The sequence below is a fragment of the Nanorana parkeri genome, unplaced genomic scaffold, assembly GCF_000935625.1.
Source record: "Nanorana parkeri isolate BGI_ZX_2015 unplaced genomic scaffold, ASM93562v1 scaffold2168, whole genome shotgun sequence".
Classification (NCBI taxonomy): Eukaryota; Metazoa; Chordata; class Amphibia; order Anura; family Dicroglossidae; genus Nanorana; species Nanorana parkeri.
Window position 1 is genome coordinate 75,929 of NW_017308436.1, and position 26,522 is coordinate 102,450.

Consider the following 26,522-nt stretch of genomic DNA (forward strand, 5'->3'; position numbering starts at 1 on the left):
ATAACACTACAACAATCCCAATGATACCTCAAACTTCTGTCCAGCCTTGCACGTAAGGAATGTCATAGGCTTGCCATAAGCAGAATTTTCCAAAAGGGTTTTCTTAAATGGTTTTTAACCTGATAATTTTGTAGCTTTCAGACAGTGATGATGACGATGGTCCTTTTGTGGGAGCCACAGATGAAGGTGCAGAATTTCCCATACAGAATGGAAGAGATGAGAAGAGAGTAGGCTTTGATGGGGAACACACTCTTATTGCAGAACCACAGAAGGTAAACAGTGCACTTCAATTCGATGTTTTTTATTTTGTTGTGAATTGTATACCTGCTTTAAGCACCTTGTGGGAGTTAAACATGCCTGCTCTGCACATCTTCACATTCTGTAAGAACAATTATGTCAGAGGTGCAGATTCACAGCCCAAAATGTGAATTGTGGGGGTGAAGTCTATGCTGTAGAGCAGTGGTTCTCAACCTGTGTAACCTCGGGACCCACATGTTTCCTTGGTCATTAAGGTGTGACCCATTTCCCAGTTAAAAATATTTAAGAACCCTCAATGTGTAAGGCAAATGAATTGCAGCGACCACAGCATGGCCAAGAAAATGGCATTCTTCTGCCCTCACACTTATTCCTGTACAAAAACAGCTTTTTCCGCTCTTCAAGTTTTTTAGTTACTCATCACCTTGACTGTTGTTCTTTGCAGCTGTCCATCGATATTCATTACTGAAGGCTTGTAAGATTGACAATTTGTCAGTGGCAGCAAACAGTATTACTATGTGGGAAAATATGGAGCAACAGAACAAAATGTTTCCTTTCTATGCAGGTGAATAAAATAGAGATAATCTATGCCAAAACAGCCAAAAAGATGGATATGAAGCATCTCAAAACGAGTATGTGGGGCCTCCTGGAAAAAACGCCAGAAAAAGCAGATGAGGTAAGCTGATGTGTCATAGAGACGGTTGAATACATTTAATAAAAACTGTAAAATATAAATAACTGAGTGTCTATGTTTTATACTTTGTTTAACCTCAAAGGGCCATTTAATCCACTTATGATACAGCTACTTTTGCCAAATTTTCTAGTGTAACAGTTTATTCATATAAAATGTTTTTACGCATCCCATTTCTTATATGTGCCATAGAAGATCAATACTACATTTTCTTTTGACCCAAAATGTGGTAATTTTGTAATAACGGAGACAAGACAAACCGGCCACTCCCTAAACGTTTGCGTTGGTCTAGGATGGAACAGCAGTATTTTACTTTTCAGGTATACAGTAGGTCAGAACTGGGCTGTAGGAAAGGGTCTTGCTAATAGCTATTATACATCACTTTCCTGTAAAACATAAGCTGGACCGAAACTCTGGTGATCGGAGATTAAAAAAATTACACTTTACATGTCTTAAAATAAGGAAATCTGAAAGAGCTGGAAGAATCCTTATTTTTACTTCCAGTGCAATTTGGGAAGATGCACAACAGTCTTTCACTTCTACTATAGCTCCACTCCAGCTTTGGCCAGTATCTTTCTCCTGCATGAGATGTAGGTCCACATTTGACACACATGCCACTGTCACATGTTTCTGACGATGAGTAGTTGCTAAAGTTGGGTATACACGTTTTATATATATTTTTACCTAAAACACAGCATATAGCGGGCTATTTCCCTCTATATGATGACAGCGCAGAGCCCCGCTGTAGCCGGGACAGATTTCCACAATATTGTCAGGATACACCCTGCTTACTGATTGACAGCTGGCTCTGCTCGCCCCTCCCCATCCGTCCATCCCTCCAGTCAGCAATGGAGGAATAGAGAGAGGGGAGGGGGGAATCCCTGCGGGGAGCAGTGACTGACGGTTATTGCTCTCTGCAGTGAGAAGATCGGGAACTAGGCGATCGGCGGTATGTGTTTGCTCATTTCCTGATCAATAGAGCCAACGTGTGACAGCTTCAATGTCATACATCGGCTCTAATTATGGGGATGAGTGTATTTCACTCTCGCCATGATTCTCCTTTTAATGGTTTGATCCCTTTTTAGGGAATGCCACTTTACTCATCACTGACTTCTGTCCTTCAGCTTTAACATGAAACTTTTTACTTCATACAAGAGTTGGCTTCTTTCATGAACAAGCTTTGAATAGAAACAGAAGTCATTTAGGATAAAGATGATCCCTGCTTAACAGATGTTAACTGATTTATTTTCATTTAAGCCAAATCATACGTCTGACATAGAAAAACCAGCTATTAAAGAAGAGAGGATTTTCAGCAGTGTCACACGTGAACTGCAGAAAAGGTATAGAACTGTTGTTTGTTTTTTTTTTTCTGTTGTGTATAGTGTTTGCTTGATGCTTTACACTGATGTACTTTGCTTGATCAACAGGTTGCCCACTGTCATGGCACAGAATCTTTCAGTACCACTGGCTTTTGCTTGTCTCTTGCATCTAGCTAATGAGAAGGTTAGTAAACATAGCCAGCCTTGCTTCAGTAGGTATTTTATGTCATTGTAGGCATTTTATGTTGCCCATAATGTTTTTTAATGCTCAAACAGTCTTCCTTTGACCTCTGACTGTGTCAACTGCCACCAATGACTGTTCTCTCTTTAGACACGCAGGTGCAGGAATACCCATATCACAGAACAAAACTGCAAAAGCCCCCTCAGTTTATGACTAGCAGAAATGGGGAGCTAATTATAGGATGACACTTTGATACGAAGTGCACTTCCCTTTTTGCCCCCTGATCTAACCTAACCAACCTTCCCCATATGCATACTGACCTTGATCCAACGGCTGCAGTTTTGCTATTTGTTTCCATCCATCTCTGCAAGTCTTCACTGTCCTGGCTGCACCATAGAGGTCTACCGGGCACTAATGCATAGGTGTGACCTGGACAGAGTAGACCTGCACTGCTGGATGCAAACAGAGTGGAACGATGTCTATTATGTTGAAATTAAAGGTGGCCAAACACTGCGAATTTCGGACAGTTCTTGAGGAACCCGATGAAGTTCGCACAGTGAGTGCCGGCCAGCAATTCCTTTGTATGAACAGAACCGGCAGGCAATACGCTTTGGCAGCCGCTGTCAGAATACAAAAGAAACAGCGGGGATTCCTCAATCAAGGTGCTTGTAGAGTTGATGGAGGAATCTGCTCCTATATTTTATTTAGCCCAAGGTGTATAGCCAGTTTAAGTATTCATATGCAGAGGGGAGGGTGGGTTAAGCCAGAGGAAGGGGGCAAAAAGGATTAATATAGAATTTGGTGACCGTATAATTATAGCCATAAATGTATCTTCCTTATTTTCTTCTGGAGGCTAACTTCTCTCCAGTCTGGGGCTTATGTCTTCCTACCCTCTTGAGGGTGTCACCCATGCACCCTATCCCTTCAGTCATATTGACATTGTTGGATCAAATTCTTGTTGCGTGTAATATATGTGTGTGTGTGTAAAATATATATATATATCACACACACTGAAATTTATGTACCCTCCCTGTTGCAACTCAATTCAAAGTAAAAAAGGGAGAGTCGGGGGGGTGTGTTTTCATGTGAAACAAAGTTAATTCATCCAATATATTATGTTCTTCATTGCCTTTTCTTTTCTTCTATAGAATTTAAAACTACAGGAAGTCGAAGATCTCTCCGATGTATTAATAATGCAAGGAGACTGATGAGAACGCAGGACTGTGCAGTCACACAAACACAAATAAAAGTGAGAAATGAAATTTTATTCTTCTGTCAGTGTTCGCACTACAGCAGAATATGGATTTGTAAATAATGTATTTATGTGACATTTTACATTTTTTATTGTTCCCACCCATATATGTATCTAATAGAAAAAAAAATAAAAATATTGTCAGTCAAAATACAGTGTTTCCAATTTATGATGGCCAAGCAGGTATTTGCCTTAAGGGTAATGTATGAGTGTTTTTTTAATGATGTCCCTCTTCACCCATGGCTGTCAAGAAGGCGAGAACCAAGAAAAGCGTTTGTCATGATCCTTGTGCAGCTGCTTTCCGGTGTCCGAGATCTGGTGCTGTCTAAAGGCTAGCTCGCTTTCCAGCTTCTAAAAGGATTACATACATATAATGAATAGCATTGACATGGTTAGAGGGTCTTACGAATCTCCACTGACAAGGTTTGCTTCACATCAAGGTGGTTATAATAAACAAAGATTCAACAGTTTCTTTAAAAATCAGGAAAAAAAACATGCCTTCCATGGTGACCAATGTACATTAATAATAATACTTTTCATCAGTGACCACACCTCCAGAATAAGCCCTTATTCACACGGAGCATTTTGTAGTGCTTTTTCTGCTCAAAAGACCCTTAAAATAAAATAAAAAAAGCCCCCGTTCATTTCTATGGCCATGTTCACATCTGAGCGTCATGTCACTTGTAGCAAAACACCCGTTGCTTGAAGAAAGTACATGAGCTTCTCTTTGGCCCCATAGACTTCAATGGAAACACTGAAAAACAAGCGTTTCCTGTGTTTTTGCATATTTTTACATGCGAGTCCATTCACATCAATGTGCCACAATCTACTCATTAAAACAAAACATGCAACAGTGCGCAAAAGACATGCTTCCACTATACGCGCTGAAAAAGGGCATTATTTCATGACGCTCGGGTGCAAATGCAGGATAATGCAATTGAGCAGATCTTACCTCAACCCTACTAAACATATATGGGATAAACTGATGGCCAGGTCATCAGTACCTGACCTCACAAATGCTCTTTTCGCTGAATGGGCACAAATTTCCACAGACGCACTCCCAAAATCATGTAAAAAGCCTTCACAGAAGAGTGGAGGCTTCTTAGGAAACAAAGGTTGGGGGGTGGAGGGGCAATTCTATATTATTGCCCATGGTTTTGAAATGCTGTAGGATGTCCAACAAGTCCATATGGGTGTCTGATCAACAGGTGGCACATATAGTCTATAAGTAGATCAGTAAATCTGGCTATATGCTGTTTTTGGGTCAGGGACTCAAAGTGCAAAATCCACAGACAGGCAGCCAGCATTTTCAGGAGGATAGCAATGGGAACCTATATAATTCTGTGTTGACTAGTTTAAAACAATAGCGCTTATGCAGTAGCAGGTGATGCATTTATAATGCACTGTATTGCAAAGAAGAACCATGTACACTTTTGCCTGTGCTGGGGTGTGTTGGAATGGTCTGGTTTAACACAACACATGGCTCAACACACGTTTTAGTCGACTGAACGCAAACATTTGAATCCAGCCCTAAGGAAAGCTAATATAAGAAGAATTGTTAAAGACCGCACCACTTTTCCTTCCCTCCATTTCACATAAATAGTTCCTGGATTTACAAAAGTCTAGAGATACCTCTTTACTAAGCTGCAGGCGTTCCTTCCACTGCTCAGCCTCCATGCTGTGTTCTGCCTCCAGTCGCTGTAGTTTCTTTGTTTCCTGTTCTTGCAACGTTCTTACTTTTTCTTCCTGTGTTTGTAACAATTATTCATTAAAAAAGTCAACAAATAAGAGTATAGTTATCCCAACCCTAAAACAATTGCACTAGTTTTACATTTATTGTATATTAAATTGGTTTGTGAATTTTACAAAAGTCTGACTCTGAGTGAACTCTGCAAATGATTCACATTCTTTCTGTGCAATGTTACTGGATTGCTTATATTGTGCAATGTTAATGGATTACTCATAATCATGTCTGCAAGACAATAAGGACCATGTATAGCTGTTAACGAAGTGCCCTCTTCTGTAGACTGGTCATGCTGTGCAGCTTCTCTGTTCTTAGTAATGTCTTCTCTGTCAGAAATCTGCTTTACAACACATTCTAACTTCCATTTCCTCTAAGAAATAAGCTCCCACATCCAAGATTTGTAAAATCATAATCTGGCAACAAGTGTTTGGAGACAGGACATTCATAGGCTAGTAGTAGTCACAATCAGTTTTATTTTATGTTTCAACTCTATAGAACAAGTCCCATTGATCTGGTTAACAAGGTTTTTGCACATATACCTACCGTCTTTCCCCGAAAATAAGACTCTTTATTTTTTTTCTGCCCCAAAAAAACACACTTAGGTATTATTTTCAGGGGATGTCTTATTTTTTTACGGTAATACGGTTAGGTAACCGAAGTCTATGGCTTAGTGCAGGTAACCTGCAGGTGCACAGTGCTGCATCTGGGAATCAGTGTAAAAGCAGCCCAATACGGTAATCACTTTTGTCAGAGTGTCAGAATGTCCACTGTCTTTTATTTACTGACCTTAATGAGAATAATACTGTTGCTCTCGTTATTTTCCTGCTGGTCAGTATCGGTAAAGCAGATTCCATTCTTTCACAGGCGGAGTGCATCTGGTATCGCTCCGCCTGTCACAGTAACCGGCGCTATAGACGAAGTAGCGGCTAATGCGGCTCTGCTCCCTCCGCTGCCGCAGCCATGCTTTCTACAGCTTCCTTTGCCATCAGGGAAAGCGGCACCAGCGGTGCAGCAGTGGGGACATCAGACCAGACCAAACTAGGTCTTCTTTCCGGGGTAGGTCTTATATTACAGGAATCTTGAAAAATAGTGCTAGCTTACTTTTGGGGTAGGTCTTATTTTCGGGGGAAACACGTTAATAAATGGAAAAACCTTCATCTCACATCAGTTGGCTAGCTTGGCAGCACCACATACTTACAAACTGGATGCTATTAAAATATACCAAGGAACCATTCTTGTAAAACTAACTTTAGGAAAGCTTGGAGACAAGGTAAGAATGTGCAGATCTTACGTGTATTTGGGTCAGTTCCTTAAAGGTTTCTTCCAGATGTTCCTTGAACTTCTGCAGTTCCTGTTCTTGCCTCTGCTGCTGCTTCTGAGTCTCCTCTTTCTGACGGGCAGTCTCCTGCTGCTGAAACTAGAAGTTCAAATATGTCAAATATATATTCTAGGACACACAGAAGTGTGGCTTCAACCTTAAAAGATAATCGAGCGCACTTTCTCATCCTTTTGAGGGACACAGGAAGTCTTAAACCTTTGAGATGCTAGGCCAGCTACAGGAGGATTAGACACTGGCAAACAAAAAACTGTAGACCAGCCCAGGATACACCCCTCCCCCCTACTACAAGAATGCCTTAGATTTTTTGCAAGTATCCTAAGAGGATGGACGTCTTCAGCTCTGTTTCTCAGATTTACAAGGCTGCCACCTGGTCTTCTGTTCACAGGTTTGCTACGTTCTACCAGGTGTATGTCCAGGCCTCATTCGATCCCTTTAGGAGTTTGCTCCTTAAAGGTGGCCGTACACCTTACAAACATTGCACGACTTTCGTTGTGCGATGGTTGTAAGGTGATTAAAAGTTACGTACGACCTGCCCATCTTGGACAGGCAGATCGTACTTGCGATCATCGCTTAGGGGAGGGCTTGCAGATGATTGCAATGGTGAGAGGGCAGTGTGCGCCTCGGGTCATGCGGCTTTCATCTTGCGATCGCGCTATCGAAAATTGTACGATTTGCCTCTCCATAATGGGCAGGTCATACGAAAGTTTACGGTCACACGCTGCCCATCAACCTTGCGATTATCGTACGATAATCATCAGGTATATGGGCACCTTTAGACAGCTCTTTGAGCTTGCAGAAAGTTCCCAATTTTGTTGTTTCTTTTCTTGGGTCTGTTAGCATTGTTGCTGTGTTGCCCACCCCTCAGTTGGACTGCTTTTGGATGCCCCGAAGGTTTAAGACTTTGTGTCCCTCAATGGGTGCGAAAGAAAATATAATGTTTGTAAAATTATTTTCTTGGAGTCTTATGAGGGACACATGTCCAACCCTCTGTGTATATGATCATGCTCTTGGTACTGCATTGCTACAAAACTGAAGCATTCTGGTTGTGGGAGGGCTTATCTTTGGCTGGCCTGCAGCTTTTTATTTGTTTTTCCTGTGTCCAATCCTCCTGTAGGTCGAAGTAAATCTTGAAGGTTTAAGGGTGCCCATAGGAACCAGTCGAAATTCGCACTGTATGTACCGCTGTCAGCACCCTTTTGGTCGGCATCCCTCGGTCAGCTGATCGAAGGAGCTGGCTGGAATACTTTGTACGACCAGAGCTGGCAGCCAATGAGCCGGTGGCTGCTGTCAGAATTCAATGCAAGCAGCGGGATTCCTCGATCGACTCGTAGTGTTGACGGAGGAATCTGCTCTATTTTATTTGTTCAGCCTGCAGGTTGAAGGAAAAAACAATAGAGCAGTGCATGACCAGCCTAAGACTTCATGTGTCGCTCAGTAGACTTCAAGAAAAGGATTTTACAGTGGGTACAAAAAATCCTATTTTATCTGTGCTATTAGAAGATAAAAGTTGAATATAAATAACAAATAACATATTCCACTGTTGTGGCACAAACTATAGGAAGAGGAGAGTTATTCACACACAGTATTCTGTCCATTCTCCTATGGGAGTGTTTTATATACACCAGCTGGTCAAGTTTCACAATTGCAGAATTAAAAGGAGAACTATGAGATGAGTGCTTTTCACTCGCCTCATATTTCTAGCCAACCTGTGACAATGAGACTGTCACAGGTCGGCTCAGTAGATCGGGAGGTGAGCGAACACATGCCGGTGTTCGCTCACCTCTCGATCCTGTCACGGCTCTCTGCCGTGACAGGGGAGGGGCTGGATTCCCCCCCTCCCCGCTCTGATCTGCCAGCGCTGACTGGCGGAACGGACGGGGGAGGGTACAGCTGGCTCTGCCTCTAGATAGGCTGTCAGTCACGCAGCTGGGCGGATCCCGGCACAATTGTCGGGATCCGCTTCAGCTGCGGGGTCTCAGTATACTGCGGCGTCTCAGTATATCGCGAGCTACTGCTCGCGGTATCCGGGAGGACGCTAGTTTGCGTCCTCCCGTTACCCTAAGGAGAACTATGGGGAAAAGCCTTAACCCCGTAGTTCTCCTTTAAGCGCTCTGTAATATTCATAGTTGAAAGAGTGGCTTTGCACACTACATATACCACCTACCTTCAAGTAAGAAATTGCTAGATCTTTCTGCTCCAGCTACTAATGCTGCACTTAAGTAAATCTATGGCACTCCTGGGTAATACTGAGCACATATAATAGATAGGCAGAATACAGCAGAGGTTGAGATTTGCATATAAAGCAAGTTGATTAAATATCTGGATCACTTTGACGAGTGCTTTTTATACGTCCTATGGGCATCTTCAATAAGTATGTTTACAAACTTCTAAAATCGACATTGATATTAGGCGCAGGGTAGAATGTATGGAAATTCAATATAGAAATACAGATTTATTTTTATTTTTTGCCCATTGATTCCCTTTAATTGCATTTTTTTGCTTTCATATGTTCAGATTGAGTTGCCCAGTTTTGTTACCTGTTTAATTTTCTGCACAATCTGATTTCCCTGTCCCACTGGGTTTCTAATACAGATCTTTATTTCACTGGCACCCACATTTAGAGAGATCCAACAGTTGCTGAGGAACTGCTTATTCAAAAGGGCCTAACAGAATGCTAACTAACGTATGGTCATGACATCCGATTTGAACACTATGCACCTTCTATTGCCTTGGTTCTCAACTGGTGGGTCATGACCCCGTGTTCAGTGGGTCGCCACATGCATTCCACTTTTCTAGGTGAGAGGCTCCTCTGCCTCCCCCTAGTGCAGCACTGTCAGTTCTCGCACCAAGCAGCCATTCAAAATATGCTGCCCGGGCCTAGTGTCAGCTTGAGGTGGGCTATGGCCGTGAGGGAACTCCATCCATACGTGCATTGCTTATAGCTCCCTCACATGTCCTGTAGAGGTGCCTGGACTGGAGTGATGACACATTCTGGCTCCCGGCACCTCTACAGGGCGCGCAAGAGAGCTGTAGAAGCAATGCACATATGGATGGAGCTCCGCCACAGCACAGCAGTCCACACTGGACCCCAGGCTGAGGATCCACTCCAATTCTCGTAAGGTAGTCTTAAAAATTATTTAAAAACATTTGGAGTATGTATGTGTGTGAGAATGTCTGCGATTGTGTATGTTAGTGATTTTGAGGGCCCGTTCACACTAGTACAGTGTGTTAATCTGTACCATGCTATCGCACCTACCATGCATTCTGGTGCGTTGTGTTGCATTGCCATTCATTTGAATGGTACTCCAAACGCACCTCCAACCCACATTTCTTACGCCCACATCGGAATGCGCGGTACCCTAATGCTGTACGTTCCATTGCAGTGGGACTTGGATCACGACTTAATGACCAAGGCTTAATGTGGGTCCTGAGGTTACACAGGTTGAGGACCACTGTTCTAATGAATGTTAGCTAACACCAAAATGGGAATAATTGCACTGGCACCATAATCAGGGATCACAACTGCCATCTTCTATGTGCTCTACCCAATACTTCTTTTGGACTTAAGACTTTAACACCCAGAGTCATTTCCCAGTACATGGCGCTTTGGAAATACTGTTCTAGGGATATAGAATACTGTACATTTTACCTGCTTGTTCCTCTCTTTCTGCTCTGATATACTCATGCCTTGGCTCTTCATTCTCTCTTTGAACATAGCCTGGCGTTTCCTGGCCTCTGCACGTTGCGCCTTCTGCGCCCGAGATCTTTCCTGCTGCTGCTGATTCTTTAGCTCTTCCAGCAAGATGCTTTGGTAATGTTTGAGCCGCTCCATTTCCTGACAGGTTTATATTGTTAGTTATTCCAGGAATTGAGTTTTCCACCTAAATACTGCTTTAGCAAACATTTATAGACATTTAACTCTAAATATAGGCAAATGGCTGAATACACGGTTAATCTAAACAAACGTGAACTGTTTCAACTGCCATAGGATCTGTCAGCCTTGTCTTCTCTGACTGCTCCCTGGACTATGGGGTTGATTTACCAAGGAAAATAGGCTGTTAGTGAATTAAGGTGAAACTCTGTTGACATACATTTTCATTGAATGTGATTGGCTCTTCTTTGTAAAGTGAATTTCCACCACATTCACTAAGCTAAGAGAATATTTCCTTGCAATGTGAAAATTTGCCTTTAGCAAATAAACCCCAATGTGTCAGTGCTGTGGCTGGGCTGATTTCTACAATAAGCGGGGTAGAGTTGGAGACTCCGCAACACAGCAGGCTTTAAAGAAAAGTCACTTACCTGTCCTGGCTACGTAGTACAGAATTGTTGTGTGAATTGCTAGACTGATTGAACAGAATTACAAATCCTTTGGCAAGTAAAACAGTCCATATAGATGTATTATATATATATATATAATGTTCCACTTTAAATTGGCAGTCTAGGGCTCATGCACATGGCAGTAAATGGGTGTATAGCATATAATATGGGAGTATTCTTTCTGTCAGGAGTAACAGGTGCAGCCTACAACCACCGCCATTAAGTCTGTTCAAATCAATGGCAGGCGGAGGCTGCAAGCATATTTACGCAAACATATGAAAATCTGAGGGGCTACATGCATACAGGTCATATGTGTAAAATGTAGAATTGTGCTATGGTCAAATACAGACACAGAGTTACATCAGTAGACAGTCTATATACACTAAAACTCATGCATATGGCCCTGTGCAGATGTAGTCACTCATATTCGCATATACCTGCATGCAGCCCCCACCTACCATAGCTTACTACAGGCTGGCTGGCGATGGCTGTATATTGCACCTGTCACTCCCGGCAGAGAAAGTAGTGCCATATGGTACACTATACGTCCATTTATATTCATGTGCATGAGCCTTTTTATCCCCTGTCCACTATATGAATAACATGAATCTGTGTACTTGAGTTCTGTACTTGACCATGGCACAATTCTACATTTTACCAACAGGTGAACTCTAAAAGGGACAGTTCCCTACTCACAGTTGGTCAGAAAAATTCAAAAAATGTCCATGTGGGAGGGGTTAAGGTCCATGGTGGAATGAGATCCTAACAATATTGTTGGGATCCTCCCAACTTATCTCTACTCCTCATCAATGATGTTAGCTCCCGGCTAAGATTTGGGACACGGATGTGCACCCACAAGGATGGTGCAGCCATAACCAGGGACGAACCTACCACCGGGGCCTGAGCCTAAAGGGGGGCCCAGTATCTGATTTAACACAGCCCCGGGGCACAGATGGGGGGGGCCCGCCGGTGTCCGGCCGCCGGATACCATGGGATCGGACTGAGGATGGAGCCGAGAATAAAAAAGCCGGCAGGCACTTCACGGGACAGCCCTGGGCCTTGGCCGTGGAGGACCCAGCAAGCAGCCGCATGAACACACGGGCGCGCTTTCTGAGATGGACACACACACACACGGGTGGTTTTCTGCAGCCTCCCCCACCAGAAAACAGCCAGAAGAGGTGAAGGTAAGTTATTAATAAAATAATATTTTTTTCAGGCCAACTGATGAACATGCTGTATAAAGTACTGCTGGTATTTGTAGTGCTATACAGCAGGTCCAATTTTGCACTGCAGCAATGCAGAATGGCACCCTCTATAGAGGACTACAAATCTCAGCAGTACTTTATACAGCAATGCTATTTTTCCAACTTTTTTTTTTTGTGTGTGGTTGCAGCAGGGGGGTGGGTTGGGGGGTTTGTGTTTTTGTGGGGGGGGGGGTCCCCCAAAAAATCTTGCACCAGGGCCCTTTGTTCCCTAGGTCTGCCACCGCCCATAACACAGAGCCAAACCAGGAAGGGAACAAATCACAGAATGTTTATTGGGGGTGGTTACAGAGTGAGTGATTTGTTCCCTTCCTGGGAAGCTGAACCACTTGGTGCTTTTCTACCATCACTCTTCTTTGTTTCTATAAATCCTTTTAAACAATAAAAAAAACTTGCTGTACTACCTTGTAAATAACATGTAATCTCTATTATCCCAACTTGCACTAATAACAGCCGGCGATGGCTTATGATGCACCCTACTTGCTCCTTACCTTCTCATGCCTCTTGCGTAGCTGCTGCCTTTGCAGAGTGTGTTGTTCAACCACCTGGTGACGGAAAAGTTGATATTTCTCCTGTAGATGACGTTCCTCCAATCTCAAAATGACAGATTCACGAGCTGCCAGGGACAATAGAACATCTCACTTTAAAGTTGAAGAAAGTATTACTGAGAACCGGAAACCTTTCAGATAAAGAATATACTGTCTATTAAGCATATTTTAGACTTTTTTTTTTTTATTACAGAACCTTACCTAATTCTAATGTGTAGATATTTAAACGCTTCCATTACCTTTGCTTATATCTTTCAAAATTAAATTTAAAATGAATTGTGCCTTACATATAACACAATCTGTCCCAGTGTTACAGTAGAAAACACTGCCTGCACTACCAAAACAGTGAGCCTAAACACATTGCCAGGGATGCCTCCTAATTTATGCTGCTTTGGGATGGTGAAAATGTCTAGTAAATATTTTGAAGAGGACTAAGCTGCTGCTCTGTAGAGTTCCTAAAGGCATAGATGAAACACATGGGCATAGATTTAATGGTGAGAACATGGATAGAAAATTGGCTACAGGAACGTGTCCAGAGAGTATCTATAAATGGCTCCTTTTCAGATTGGTCAAGTGTCAGTAGTGGCGTGCCTTAGGGTTCTGTGCTAGGCCCCATATTATTCAACTTGTCTATTTTCGATATTGGGGAAGGCGTGAATTGCCATGTTTCCTGATGATACTAAAGTCGGGAGGGTAATAGACACGGATTTAGACACTATAACATTACAGGAAGACGTGGATAAAATAGGGGAGTGGGCAACTATATGGCAGATGAGGTTTAATGTCGATAAATGTAAAGTAATGCACTTTGGGGTTAAAAAAAGGGCAAGCAGAATACACATTAAAAGGGACCCCACTAGGGAAGTCAGAAATGGAAATGGATCTGGGGGTCATAGTAGACCACAGATTGAATAGCTTGCAATGCCAGGCTGCGGTAAACAAAGCGAGCAGAGTAACGTCTTGTATTAAAAAGGGATTGCACTGCAGAGACAAGTCTATAATTCTGCCACTGTATAGATCACTTGTTGGGCCTCATCTGGAGTATGCGGTCCCAGTTTTGGTCACCAATACACAGAAAGGATGTCCTGGAGCTGGAAAGAGTCCAGAGAAGGGCAACTAAACTAATTAAAGGGATAGAGGACTAAAGCTGTGAGACAAGGTTACAAAAAACTTAAATATGTTCACGCTGGAGGTGCGGAGATTAAGGGGGACATGATTTTGATGTACAAGATGTTCAATGGTGATAGCAACATCAGAAATAAACTATTTATGGTAAACTCCATAACAAAGACTAGAGGCCACCACCTAAAATTGGTGGAGAAAAGATTTAAGCAGAAGGGGCGTAAGGGCTTCTTTTCAGTTAGAGCGGTTAGGATATGGAACTCGCTGCCACAAGCAGTGGTATCAGTTGAGAGTGTTGAATCATTCAAAATGCATTTGGACAATTTCCTCAGAGACCGTAACATACAGGGGTACAGGTATCATTAAAAAATTAGATCACACGGTGACTCGTACACATGCAGAATCCAAAACATACACACAATAGGTTGAACTTGATGGACCTGTGTCTTTATTCAGCCTCCAATACTATGTAACTATGCATACTCATAAGCATTTGGTTGCATGGACTTTGAGACTTCTTGGTGCCTGTACTCAGCACTTTTATACTTCTGTCATGTCCAATACTACAGATGTTATTATTCTGAAAGCAGCTTTGTTTTTCTGATAGACCTTTAGATGCCTTACAACATTCAGCTCATACCATGGTTTCTCTTCTTTAGTGTGAAAAATTGGGAAAATAGCACACAACTTAATGTCCTGACTGGCACACATAGTAGAGAGCCCAAATATAAGTCTTAAAACTACTTAATTCTGTAGAAAGTTGATTCAGGCTAATATTAAAACATCTACATCTGATATGTTTCCAGCTGTTGCCATAGCCAAAAGAAAGGTTATTTTCAAAACCAGTGTTTTACTAAGGATGGATTCCATGGATACAGAGAGTAAGTGGAGCAATGCCTTTGGTGCATCCTCCTTGGTTTCCAATGGAGGATACCAAACGCAATGGAGTACCTTTCACTGGCTTATCTGAGAGATCACCCTATATCAGAAGGCTGCTAACTAGTTGCACTTCATCAGTACTGAGAAGGTTGACTCTTCGAATTAAGTCTTACAGAAAGAACAGTATATATCCCATTATTGTATAATACTTTGCCAAAAGTGAAGAACTTCTAATGGCCATTAAGGTGTTTATGACTTTCTGCCATCACCCCAAACCTTGGGTCAACCCTATCACTTATCCATAACTCTTAATTCAACCCCAAATCCCTCACCTCCAGCCTACCTTTTATCCTTAAATGTAACCCAAGCACAATTCTACTATAGTGTTAATCCTAATGCTGATACTACTTGCACTAAAACAAACCTTTGTCTTATGGCCTCACCACAACATACCCCAAGAAATTGAAGCTGAGGAAACCCACATGAAAATGCCTGTTGTGGACACAACTGATTCCCTTTTGGCATAGAAGTCTTCCTCTTTGCAATAAGGATAGTGGCCATCTAAAATAGTTCGTCATTGGTCAAGCATGCATATATATGCCTACAGAAGCATTAGGAGGGGTATGGTCACCAACATGGAAGCTGCCATTCCTGTCTTGTTAATGAAGGTGCAAGTTCCAGGGTGATCATTTATACTCAGTGGAAAACAATGTGTTCCAGGCATCTGCATCCCTCCTCAGGGGCGGAATCAGAGTTTAGGATTATATATTTACATTTTGTTAAAACAACTGAGTAACGTATACATTTCCTCCAAGAAGAATTCAACTGCAGTTCTGCTAGGCTTTTTGAGCATTGTGTGTAATCACACAATACCAAAAAACCTGCAATCAAATGAGTGTATTTCTTAGATTTTGCTGGTGTAGCTTCTTTTAGATTATCAGGTTTGTCCAAAATGATTGAAAATGAAAGCCCGGCTTTTAAAACCTCTGTAGTAGAGGAATTCCATTTTTCTCTAATCCCCTCATATTAGTGACCCTTATCCCACTGTTGTTCTCAATTGCTTCTTGTGTACTATTAGAGCTCAATAACAGGCTGCAATGCAAGGTTTTCCCCACAGAAAGCAAATTTTTTGATCTGATAAAGCAGGAAAGATAACTATGGGGGCTCCTTCATGTTACTATTGTAATTGTATCTCTACAGATAATTAAAGCATATTAAAGATTGACATCTATTGGGACAAATAAGTGAAAACATACAAATAATCATCTTCAGGGATCTCTAAAGTTAAGTTTTGGTCAAATGACTGTAGACCTGAACCACCTGAGTAGTTAGCTGGTTCCACAGCCTAAAGCTGGCCATACACCTATAGATTATCTGCTGATTTTCTACGGTCAGATGGAAAAAGTGCAACAGATTCCTCCATCTACGCCTAACTGTGTGGATGGAGGACTCTCCCACTGGGCCAAGCTTCAGTATCTTGCTAGTTGGCCCAGCTGGCTCTCAAAATACCTGAACAATGCCTGCATCCAATCAGATTGCTCATGTGTTTTCAGAGCCAGCGGGAGATTCCTCCATCCACACAGTTTAGCGTAGATGGAGGAATCTGTTGCACTTTTTCCATCTGGCCATAGAAAATCTGCATCTATAGGTATATGGCCAGCTTTAGGCCAGTTTCTCACACTTACCAGTTTTGAGGCTGTGAATTTTGCCGAGGTTCTCTCTTTCAATACTTATGACCTTTTTCTTGTGTTCATTGACCACTTTTTGTAGTGCTGCGTTCAACTCCTGCTGCTGCTCTACAAAGAGCATCTCCTGGTGAGAGAAGAGGTGTTTCTGGTCATCTCACAAACCCACTGACAGTTCTGATAAGCCTAATGCCCTTTATAACAATAAAAAAGGACACAAATTAAATTAGTCTATAGAAAATTACACCCTAAGCAATTGAAAAAAAAAACTTTTGGTTTTTTAAACAAACACTATGCAGTTCACATGCCTTTAGCAATGATACACATGTGGGATAAATGTGCTGCCACAAGCATCCAGGTTCATTACTAAGGTTCTATGTTTTGGTGTGTTCCGCTGGATTCAACTTTATTGGAATCTGGATTCTACTCCTGTGTCTTCTTGGCGAGTTACGCTGTCTGTAGATCCTGAAACAGCAAGCCACCAGATTTGCCATACAGAGTGTCATAAAATACACCCAAAACAGCCAGGTGGACAGGAAGATAGTTGCTTACTAAAGCAGGGAGATCTCACTGTTGGGAGTATACAAGTCTTATAAAGCTGGCCATACACCTATAGATTATCTGCAGACTTTCTATGGTCAGATGGAAAAAGTGCAACAGATTCCTCCATCTACGCTAAACTGTGTGGATGGAGAAATCTCTCACTGGGCCAAGCTTCAGTATCTTCCTAGTTGGCCCACCTGGCTCTCGAAATACCTGAACAATGCCTGCATCCAGAGAGCCAGCGGGGCCGATTAGCAAGATACTGAAGCTCGGCCCAGTGGGAGATTCCTCCATACACACAGTTTAGTGTAGATTGAGGAATCTGTTGCACTTTTTCCATCTGACCGTAGAACATCTGCAGATAATCTATAGGCGTATAGCCAGCTTAAGAAGTGACTGGCTCAGCCCACCAAACCCCTAACTAAAAAAATCACTTCTGAGTGGGCTCACCTTTTAAGTGGCTCTACCATTACAAACCATAGGAAGGTCATTACCTACACCAGAGTTTTGTGCACAGTGAGGGTGGTAATATATATGAATTAAAATCCATGTAATCTAAAGAAACACTGGATAATTATTAAAGCACATCTAGCTTTGATATTGAAGTACAGCATTTAAAAAAAGTCTGCAGCCAATTATATAACAAAATGTTCAGAGCAGCACAAAGAATTCCATAGAGGCAAGTTGGAAAACTTATCAAACAAATTCCCAAAAGCTTCTCGGGTGCTTTGAGGAACTTTCGGGAAGCATTTCTGAAGTAGCTGATGTTTATCATCTACGATTCTAGAGCAGGGGTAGCCAAACTCCGGCCCCCCAGCTGTGGGGGAGCTACAAATCCCATGAGGCATTGCAAGATTCTCACAGCCACGACTCCCGGAGAGAGATGCATCATGGGATTTGTAATTTCACCACAGCTGGAGGGCCGGAGTATGTCTACCCCTGTTCTAAAGCAAGGGTGGGGAACCTCCGGCCCTCCAGCTGTGGTGAAACTAAAAATACCATGAGGCATTGCAAGATTCTCACAGACTCCCAGAGACAGATGCATCATGGGATTTGTAGTTTTGCCACAGGTGGAGGGCTGGAGGTCCCCCACCCCTCTTCTAGGAGCACACTATTACATTAGCAGGCAATGCACCCGCACTGCAGCGCAACACGATATACGCGTGCCATGCTCTGTGGTCAAAAAAAGGGTGACATACGAGTTTTTCTGCATTAAGGTGCGCTGCTGGCCCCATAACACAGCCCAAAGTGTGAAAGGGGCCTAAGGCTACATTCACACTAGGTGCGATTAGTGTTGGAACTTGTTGCACAGCCTCACAGAGAAACACAAGCACACAGTCTGATATGCATGCTGCACATGGCTTGAAACAGGAAGGAAGCCACAGCTTTATTATCTACCTTGTTCAATACAACAGAGTGTCTACCATAGATATATAACAGAACTTATAAACACTGCCATCTAGTGACCGAAATGTATACTGCAGGAGTTGTTGCTATAAACACAGTAATGTGTATTCTAACAATTAGATGCGTTTAGATGCATTTAAAATGGTTTTCTAAACGCATATATATGCATCTAATTGTTTCCAATGGATCTAATTACAGCCTGCGTTTAAATGCTTTTATCTGCAGTCAGTTTAGATATGTTTAGAAAAAATAGAAGTCAGCTGCGTCCAGGAATTGATTTGAACTTCTAAATTCACCAAGACGCATGTAAACACAAGATGCATTTATTTGCAGAAATCTCACTGGCTACTCCAGTGGACAAAGGACAAATGTGTGTAAACACATATGCGTGTAAACACACATAATTTTAAGCATTTAGAAGCATAAACAAAGCATTTACACTGATGGATTTTGCAGGCAGATGTCTAAATAGGGACCAACCTAACCTATCCAATCAATTTGTAACCAATCAGGTAGGCCCTTGCACTACATAGTTGTTGGTAGATCTAAAGCTGCCCATACACCTTGCGATCATCGGGCGAAACATTTCGCGATGATCGAACCATTGTACGATTTTTGTACGGCGGCCCCATCCTGCCCTGATTATCGCAAGGTTGGATCAGCGGTAATTAAAAGAAAGCACCTGGACGAACTGCGGTAATCGACCGCACGTATTTTCGTACGGAAACGCCACCAACCTTGCGAAAAATCGTATGATCGACAGAAGTTTTCTAACCTGCTAGCTAGTCAAAAGTCGATCGATTGTACAGTATTTGCGGTTGTACACCACCCATCAACCTTACGAATATCAGACAAAAACACGATCGCATTCGAAAATCGGCCGATATTCGTAAGATGTATGGGCACCTTAAAGGAGATTGTACAATCAGATTGTAACGTGTGATGAGCTTTAGTGGTGTATAAAAATTGTCAATGCTAAAAATGACCACTATGGGAGATCATGCATTATGCTTTAGTGAACTGATGTCACCGTGTCTACCATATCCACATCCTTGCAATACAAACTTGGTAGCAATTAATTAGGTACAACCTGTGCAGGTCTGAAAATTTGCATAATGACTTAATTGGCTGCTACGTGCAAAACGGAACTTATTGTAGACATATTGATAGATGAGACAAGAACCTAGAGGCACCAAAGCAAAGGACAAGCAGGTTGATCCTTTCAGCAATGGTGCATTGAGCTATGCAACACATCAAAGACTTACATCCTGTGCTTCAAAATAAAAGAAATAAAAAAAAATGAATGGAAAGCAAAACCAAAAGACGATGTTTTCTCTGAGACCAGTCTCACCTCCTGCCCTTTGTCCTTTAAATCTGCCCTCCTCTTGCTCCTTTCCTTCTGGTGCTGAGCTCGGAGACGTAGAGCATCTTGTCGCAGGCGGTTGGTGTGCTCCTGCTCCCTCCGCGTCCGTGTCTGCTCCATCTGTCTCTCCAGGGCCTCAATCTCCCGTTCATAGTACTGCTTCTTTCCCTGGGAGTGCAAAATGATCACTAACACCGAACACATGCAGGCCTAAGCTTTAACCCCTGACTAATTCCCCCGCTGCGGTCCTCGATCCTCGGGTATAGGATAAGACCATCAAGCACTTCCCTCACCTCTAGCAGATCTTCCCTATTGTCTGGTTAACACAATGCAACAGATTCCTGTAAACATTTCTAGTCTGGCCTTGATGGTGCCCTGACATCCTCCATTCAGGGATTACTATGGGAACACGCCAGCATCATCAACATCTATGTATTGTGACACTTCTTACTATGATCTCCTGCTCGATGTGACGGAACATGATCTCCCTCTCCCTCTGCATCCTTTGCTCCAGCTGACTCTGGGCTTTCATCTCTTCCTTCTGCAACAGTCTCAATTGCTGAAGCTCTTGACGCCTGCAAAACACATTAGATGAGCGCTTCATCGGATGATTTTTAAGAGCCCCCGTTTGCTCGAGAACATAAAGAGGACACAGATTGACAATACAGCAGATAGGCAGTTAACAGCTGCAGCGCAACGCTGTGACAGATTTCCATGCAAATGGCATATATTCATTGCCTACGCAAAATGTAATCATCCTTTTTGTGTTCAGATCGATGAAAAGGTTTGTTCGTTTATTCTCACACAATGACGTCACTTGCTGCCTTATTTATTATTTATTATGGTGGTGCAAAGAAGCGTTGATAATATGCAAAATGCAGTAATCCCGTAATTTTTTTTTCTTTTATTTACTAAGGCAGCGCAAAAAGCACGAATAACGTGCAAAATGCAGTAATCCGTAGCCACTGATTCTGATTGGCTGCTGTGCTTAATAGCATATCATTATTGTTCTTTGCGCAGCCTTATTGGGCTGTTTGTGTATTATACAGTAGCCAATTGACAAAGAATGACAGAACTTGGCAGCCAATTCCAGGAACCAGAAAATGTATTGAATACATTTATATAGCAATCAGATATTCCTCAGGGTTTGGCAGAGTAAACAGAGCCATTCATATAAACAGGAATAAGAAAGGTGCACATTGGCTGTTTGGGTCCTGGGACCTTTATCCTGGCATGACCTTGTGATCTGTGGTGCATACTGTAAGTGTCACTGTTTGTTGATGATAGGGACACTTTAAATGGCATGGCTGTACACAGTAAAGACAGCCATGTTCTCCCTGTGCTTGCATGGGTTTCCTCCCACACTTCAAATAGATGCTGGAAGGATAATTAGCTCCTGTCTAAATTGGACCTGTATGTATGAATGTGAGATAGGGACCTTAGATTGTAAGCTCTTTGAGGGCAGGGACTGATGTGAATGTGCACTATGTAAAGCGCTGCATAAATTGTCGGCGCTATATAAATACCAATAATAAATAAATAAACAAAATTCAGAACTCTGATAAGATTCATAAGATTTTGGCCAATCAATCAATCAATTAATAAATCAATCAATCAATCATTAGTAACATCTTAGGACCCTATATAGGTTAGTAGCCAGCAAGTCCACAAATCAGGAACCTAGACATTGTCACCCGGGCAAAGGCTCAGAGTTGCTCCCTACCCCCCCTCCAAGGGAGAAGTTCTCCATCCACACACCCAGTGGGACCCTACCTAAAGCTGCACTCGGGGGCACATGCCCCCCCCAGCCCCCCTAGCTTTGGCCCTGCCACAAATTATGGCACAGTCTGGAAGTAGGATCTTCTACAATTTTGACATCATACACTGCATACTTTACTTGGTAGGGTGGCATTGAATCTTCTGACAAATTATTATTACTATACAGGATCTAAATAGCGACAACAGTTTGCACAGCTCTTTACAATGTAAGGAAGACATTAGAGTTACAATACAGTTCAAGACAATATGGTAGGGAGGGCCCTGCCCGTGAGAGCTTACAATCTAAAAGGGAGGGGCAAGTGATACAGGAGGTGGTAGCTGTGTGGGGATGAATTGTTTGAGAATGTGATAGTTCAGTGGCTAGGTTAAGGCGGGATAGGCTTCCCTGAAGAGATCAGTCGTTAGGGATCGCCTAAAGGCAGACAGAGTAGGAGCTAGCCGGACAGGTTAGGGTAAAGAGTTCCAGAAGAAGGAAAAGGCTCTAGAGAAGTCAGTCGAACCGAAGGGTTGCTGTACGGGCTATTCACAATAGCCTGTACAGCAGCTGAAGGCAGGCGAGCGGCTCAGCCAAGCCGAAGGCATATGCTTCCGCTCAACTGAGCCGAAGTGACAGCTGAAGCGTGGAGAAAGGTCGGCCACAGCCGACCGATCTCCATGCAAATGACAGCTGGGCGGAGCCAGCTGTGATCTCACGGCTCGCTCCACCCAGTTGTATATACAGATCAATGTCCACAAATGACCTGGGGATGCTGATCTGTCATTAAACAATAACAACTGGGCAGATTTTTTTTCTTAAATGTTTTAAATTATTTTTCAATTTTTTTTCTTTTTTAAAAATGAATTTCACTCTTTTTCTTCGGAGGTACCAAGCAGAATAGCCAAGCTCTGCAGCATTCGGCTATTCAGTCACTGCCGTTCGGCCCCTAAGAGAATAGGGGCGAACGGCAGAGAGTGAGCTGCTGGAGCTTTGGCTCAGCCAATCCAGATGTTGGTCGAAGTCCCTCTGCACTTCGGCTCAGCCGAAGGCAGCCGATGTACGGCTGAAATCAGCTGTACTGGGCCGAAGTGAATAGACAAACGTCGTTCGGCTCGCTTATTCACTCGGCTTCCTTCGGCAACTTTGTGAATAACCCTGTAAATGTGAGATTGTAGTCCATCATGGGGGTGAGCTTGGTGCGGTGGCTACTCTACAACACACACAGGGACCATGGGGAAAAAAAGGAGCCACCACTCCAGAAGGAAGGACAGTGTCAGCACCAATTCAGAGATGATCTAAGAATCTACAGACACAAATAAGATCCAGTATTGTTAATAGGGTACTTGAATGCATTTTTAAGATTTAACTCCTAAGCATAGTGCTACTTTTGATCATGTCCAGGCCAGGGCAGTTTTTTTTCCCAAGCCAAAAAAGCATCCCAATGTATCCCTATGATATTTCTGGGCTCTGTTCACACCAGCGCAGTCCGTTCCCGACCAGACCAAAGCAATAGTGCTTGTCTTATTTTCTCTGGTCTGGAATGCACTGGATTGCATGGAAACGCATAAAAAAATGCATACTAACACATGCAAACGCACTGTGCCGCACCTAAAACGCCATTTTAAGCTAAAAAAAAAAAGTAGTAAAATCGCAGCAAAAACCTGGCAAAACACAATGCACCACGTTCCAGATCTGGTCCGGAAAATGGTGTGAACCTGGCCTAAAACAGGAAGACTAGATGGAAAACTTATTTTTTTTTAGTTATCCATAAAGTTTTGCTATTGATCAGCATAGCAGATCCGCTACAGCACTAAATATATCACACGTATATCGACGCAACCTAAACAGATAAAGGTGCAGGCTTGAAATCACATGCTCACCTAACTGAACGCTCTTTCATATCTTTGTTGCTTGTATCAGCTTTTCGCTTACAAGATGACACTTTCATTTCCTTCCCATCCAACATGAACCTCCGTGTAATCCGTACAGTTCTGCCAGCATGTTCGGTGATATTCTCATTTTGATCTAAATGCATTTCTGCTCCCTGAGTAGAGAAGGGAAATCAGATTACTTTCCTATCAACAATCTCTTGAGTTCATTGTAATTTTATAAGAGATGTTTTGGCTGCTATGACCAGGTGTTCTCCCGACAATTGCCAGAACTAAATTAAAAGAGCGTGGAAAAAAAAAAAAAAGATGAAGGCGGTATTAAAGGATTACTGTACTTTTAAGACACTTTGAGGTGGATTTTCTAAAGGCAGAGAGGCTGTTCCCTTCACTAAGTGAATGAAGGAAAATAAGGTGAACTTGTGTTCACATTGTATACCAGGGATCCCAACCTGAAATAAGTGATTTCAGGAAGGTGCCCTTCTCATTTCAGGGTGGTGCCCTCAGGGGGTGGGGGTGCAACAACAAGGAAGAGAGCACCCCCCTGAAATGATGGCAGATAGCAAAGAAGCTAATGCTTCCCTTGCTATCTGCTGTTCTTTTTAGTATTCTGACGGCTGCTGCCATCAGAATATATATATATATATATATTTTTTAAAAACCCAGCATGGGAATGAATAGCTAGATTGCTATTGGCTATTTCAATTTGCAATAGCCAATAACAGTTAGATAAAGCAGAGGAAACCTTTCCGGGAGAAAATGTTTCTCTCCTGGGTGTCCAGGAGCTGCTATCTTATAGCGGGAGACTTCCGGAACATCCGAGAGAGTTGAGATGTCTGGTACACCCAATCATTCGCTAACTACAAAAATCCTGTTTTTAAATTTCCTTCACACACCATTGGGTATTGAATGTGAATTCATAATTTTTTTTTTTTTAAATTTAAAAAAAAGTTTTCAAAAACATATTACAAACATACAGACAATACAGAGGTGTTGGTTACACATAAACAACAAACAATATGCAGGAAGCAATCGTTTTGCCCACAGTGAAGGAATGGGAATCAGGTATGAGGGAAGATGGGACAACATACTAAGGGTACCAATGTGCGTGAGTTCATCTCCCACTGTTGACAAAAGTACTGCTCACATACGAAATGTCATGGTCATATCAGAGAAAGAGAAGACAGGCATAAGGCCATCATTGTTAGTAGACATAGGGAGAGAAGGCTACTCTCCTAATACTATTCTGGCATGTATATATCCAAATGGACAACTCAATTTGCCATTTCTGGAATTTCCAAGTTGGGATGGAGGGGTGTTGCCCAGGAGAGAAGTGGGGGGGAGCCTAGGAGGGTGGGATATACATAGGTTATGGGGTGCAAAATAGGAGGAGGGGACAGAGTGGGGCTGGGGTTGAAGAGGTGAGGCAAGGGTGGCCTTCTGAAATAATGTGGGGGAGATCCACTGCTCATGGCCCTCGCCCGACGGATCAATCAGAATATGCGGGCCAGTAGAAAAAGCAAGTCTAAATTCACTTTTGTTTACTAACATACACTTCACAAAGTGAACATTTACTGTACTCCTAGCATTCATTACGTCAACGGCCTTTACTTCTTTAGTAAATTAACCTTGTTATCTCTTTTAGTATATCAGGAAAGGGGTGCCAAACCAACAGAGCTAAAGACTTTCCAGGTGAAAATACCTCAGGGGGGCACTCCAAAACCACAGGCTTCCACAGATCCAGTGATGGTGGGGCAAAGGCCGCAGGCCCCAATGTCTGGGCCTCTCACTCTTCAGGTGGACTCTACCAAACATGAGCAATCTCACCTCAGATAGACAGTTCTCTGTACTCCACTCACACCATTTTGTGATAATGGAGTTCAGAGTTCACAGCACTGTTGAACTCAAGAAGTTACACGGAGGAGATGTTTTTACAACCTTTTCTATTTACTACAGCAAAGTACCTAAAAACAGTGTTTGTTTTCAGTTTTAAAAAGGCTAATATATGGCATGGTAGATACTTTCAGAGTACTTCAAAGCCATCCATTGCTTTGTCCTAGCTTGCAGAACTTCCTATTTTAAAGGCCAGAGGAAACATGAACTAGGCTTATGGCATTCCACCAGGCACCACCTTAGCCCATGTGGGCTTGGATCAGTGGAGGTGCTTCACATCTTGATGGTTTAAGTAGCTTTAACAGGATTGGGATTGGATGATCCCGTAGCTCAGAACACTTCACAGCCAGAACTGACAGCTCCAGCTGACCACTGTCACCTCAGGTGTTTCCACCTACCAGATAACCTCCTGGGATTGACTGAGGGGCTACATTCTCTCCACAGGTCCTAATCCCAGGAGACAGAGCAGAGGATCTTTTCATAATCAATGTAACTTTGTCTCTTCAGGCCCCTTACATATTCTGGGGTACCCAGCAAATTAGCATATACAATTTTGTACCTCTGCCTTGTCATTTCCTGCATTCAAGCATTAACATCCCAAATTAGACTAGTTTAAGTATTGCATTGTTTATATTCAGCATGTATGTGGTCTACCATGATCACCAGTAAAATTTAAAAAGATATCTAAAGATCAGTTCATAAAATGCAACATAAGATAGTGATGACTTCTAGTCTGCACTCCATTCAAGTACATTTTGGAGAAAGACCACAAATTACTAGAGGAAAACAACCACAATGTATGTTTTGCTAAGCCTTGTCCATCCCTCCCTCATATGTAATTCCAGCCAGCCAGTTATGAAAGGCAGAATGCACATTTTGAGGGATCTCTGATGTGTTCCATGTTGGCCTCAGCAATGAAGTGTTAAGGGATCTCTCATGTGTTCCATGTTGGCCTCAGCAATTAAGTATTAAGGGATCTTTGATGTGTTCTATGTTGGCCTCAGCACTGAAGTCACACATGGCTGAGGGTAGCCAGGAATGGCAGCTCACATGTTTCTCTTGTGACAGCTGTACTTTGAT

General features: G+C 42.6%; 2 protein-coding genes across 2 annotated transcripts in view; one reads left to right on the plus strand and one right to left on the minus strand.

Moving 5' to 3' along the window:
- The window catches only part of NCAPH (non-SMC condensin I complex subunit H), a 20,473-nt gene extending 16,792 nt beyond the window's left edge, over positions 1 to 3,681 (plus strand). The window contains exons 13-18 of the mRNA XM_018572912.1: positions 5 to 52; positions 135 to 272; positions 821 to 931; positions 2,204 to 2,286; positions 2,374 to 2,449; positions 3,595 to 3,681. Of these exons, the coding sequence (XP_018428414.1) occupies positions 5 to 52; positions 135 to 272; positions 821 to 931; positions 2,204 to 2,286; positions 2,374 to 2,449; positions 3,595 to 3,654 (516 nt within the window). The 3' untranslated portion in view covers positions 3,655 to 3,681. The remainder of the gene's footprint in view (positions 1 to 4; positions 53 to 134; positions 273 to 820; positions 932 to 2,203; positions 2,287 to 2,373; positions 2,450 to 3,594) is intronic.
- Positions 3,682 to 3,696: 15 nt separating this feature from the next.
- Positions 3,697 to 26,522, minus strand: part of LOC108800929 (serine/threonine-protein kinase 10-like) — a 65,397-nt gene continuing 42,571 nt past the window's right edge. The window contains exons 10-18 of the mRNA XM_018572913.1: positions 23,544 to 23,707; positions 20,359 to 20,482; positions 19,896 to 20,075; positions 16,595 to 16,721; positions 12,852 to 12,976; positions 10,431 to 10,616; positions 6,734 to 6,859; positions 5,331 to 5,444; positions 3,697 to 4,049 (exon numbers count right to left, since the gene is read on the minus strand). Of these exons, the coding sequence (XP_018428415.1) occupies positions 3,945 to 4,049; positions 5,331 to 5,444; positions 6,734 to 6,859; positions 10,431 to 10,616; positions 12,852 to 12,976; positions 16,595 to 16,721; positions 19,896 to 20,075; positions 20,359 to 20,482; positions 23,544 to 23,707 (1,251 nt within the window). The 3' untranslated portion in view covers positions 3,697 to 3,944. The remainder of the gene's footprint in view (positions 4,050 to 5,330; positions 5,445 to 6,733; positions 6,860 to 10,430; positions 10,617 to 12,851; positions 12,977 to 16,594; positions 16,722 to 19,895; positions 20,076 to 20,358; positions 20,483 to 23,543; positions 23,708 to 26,522) is intronic.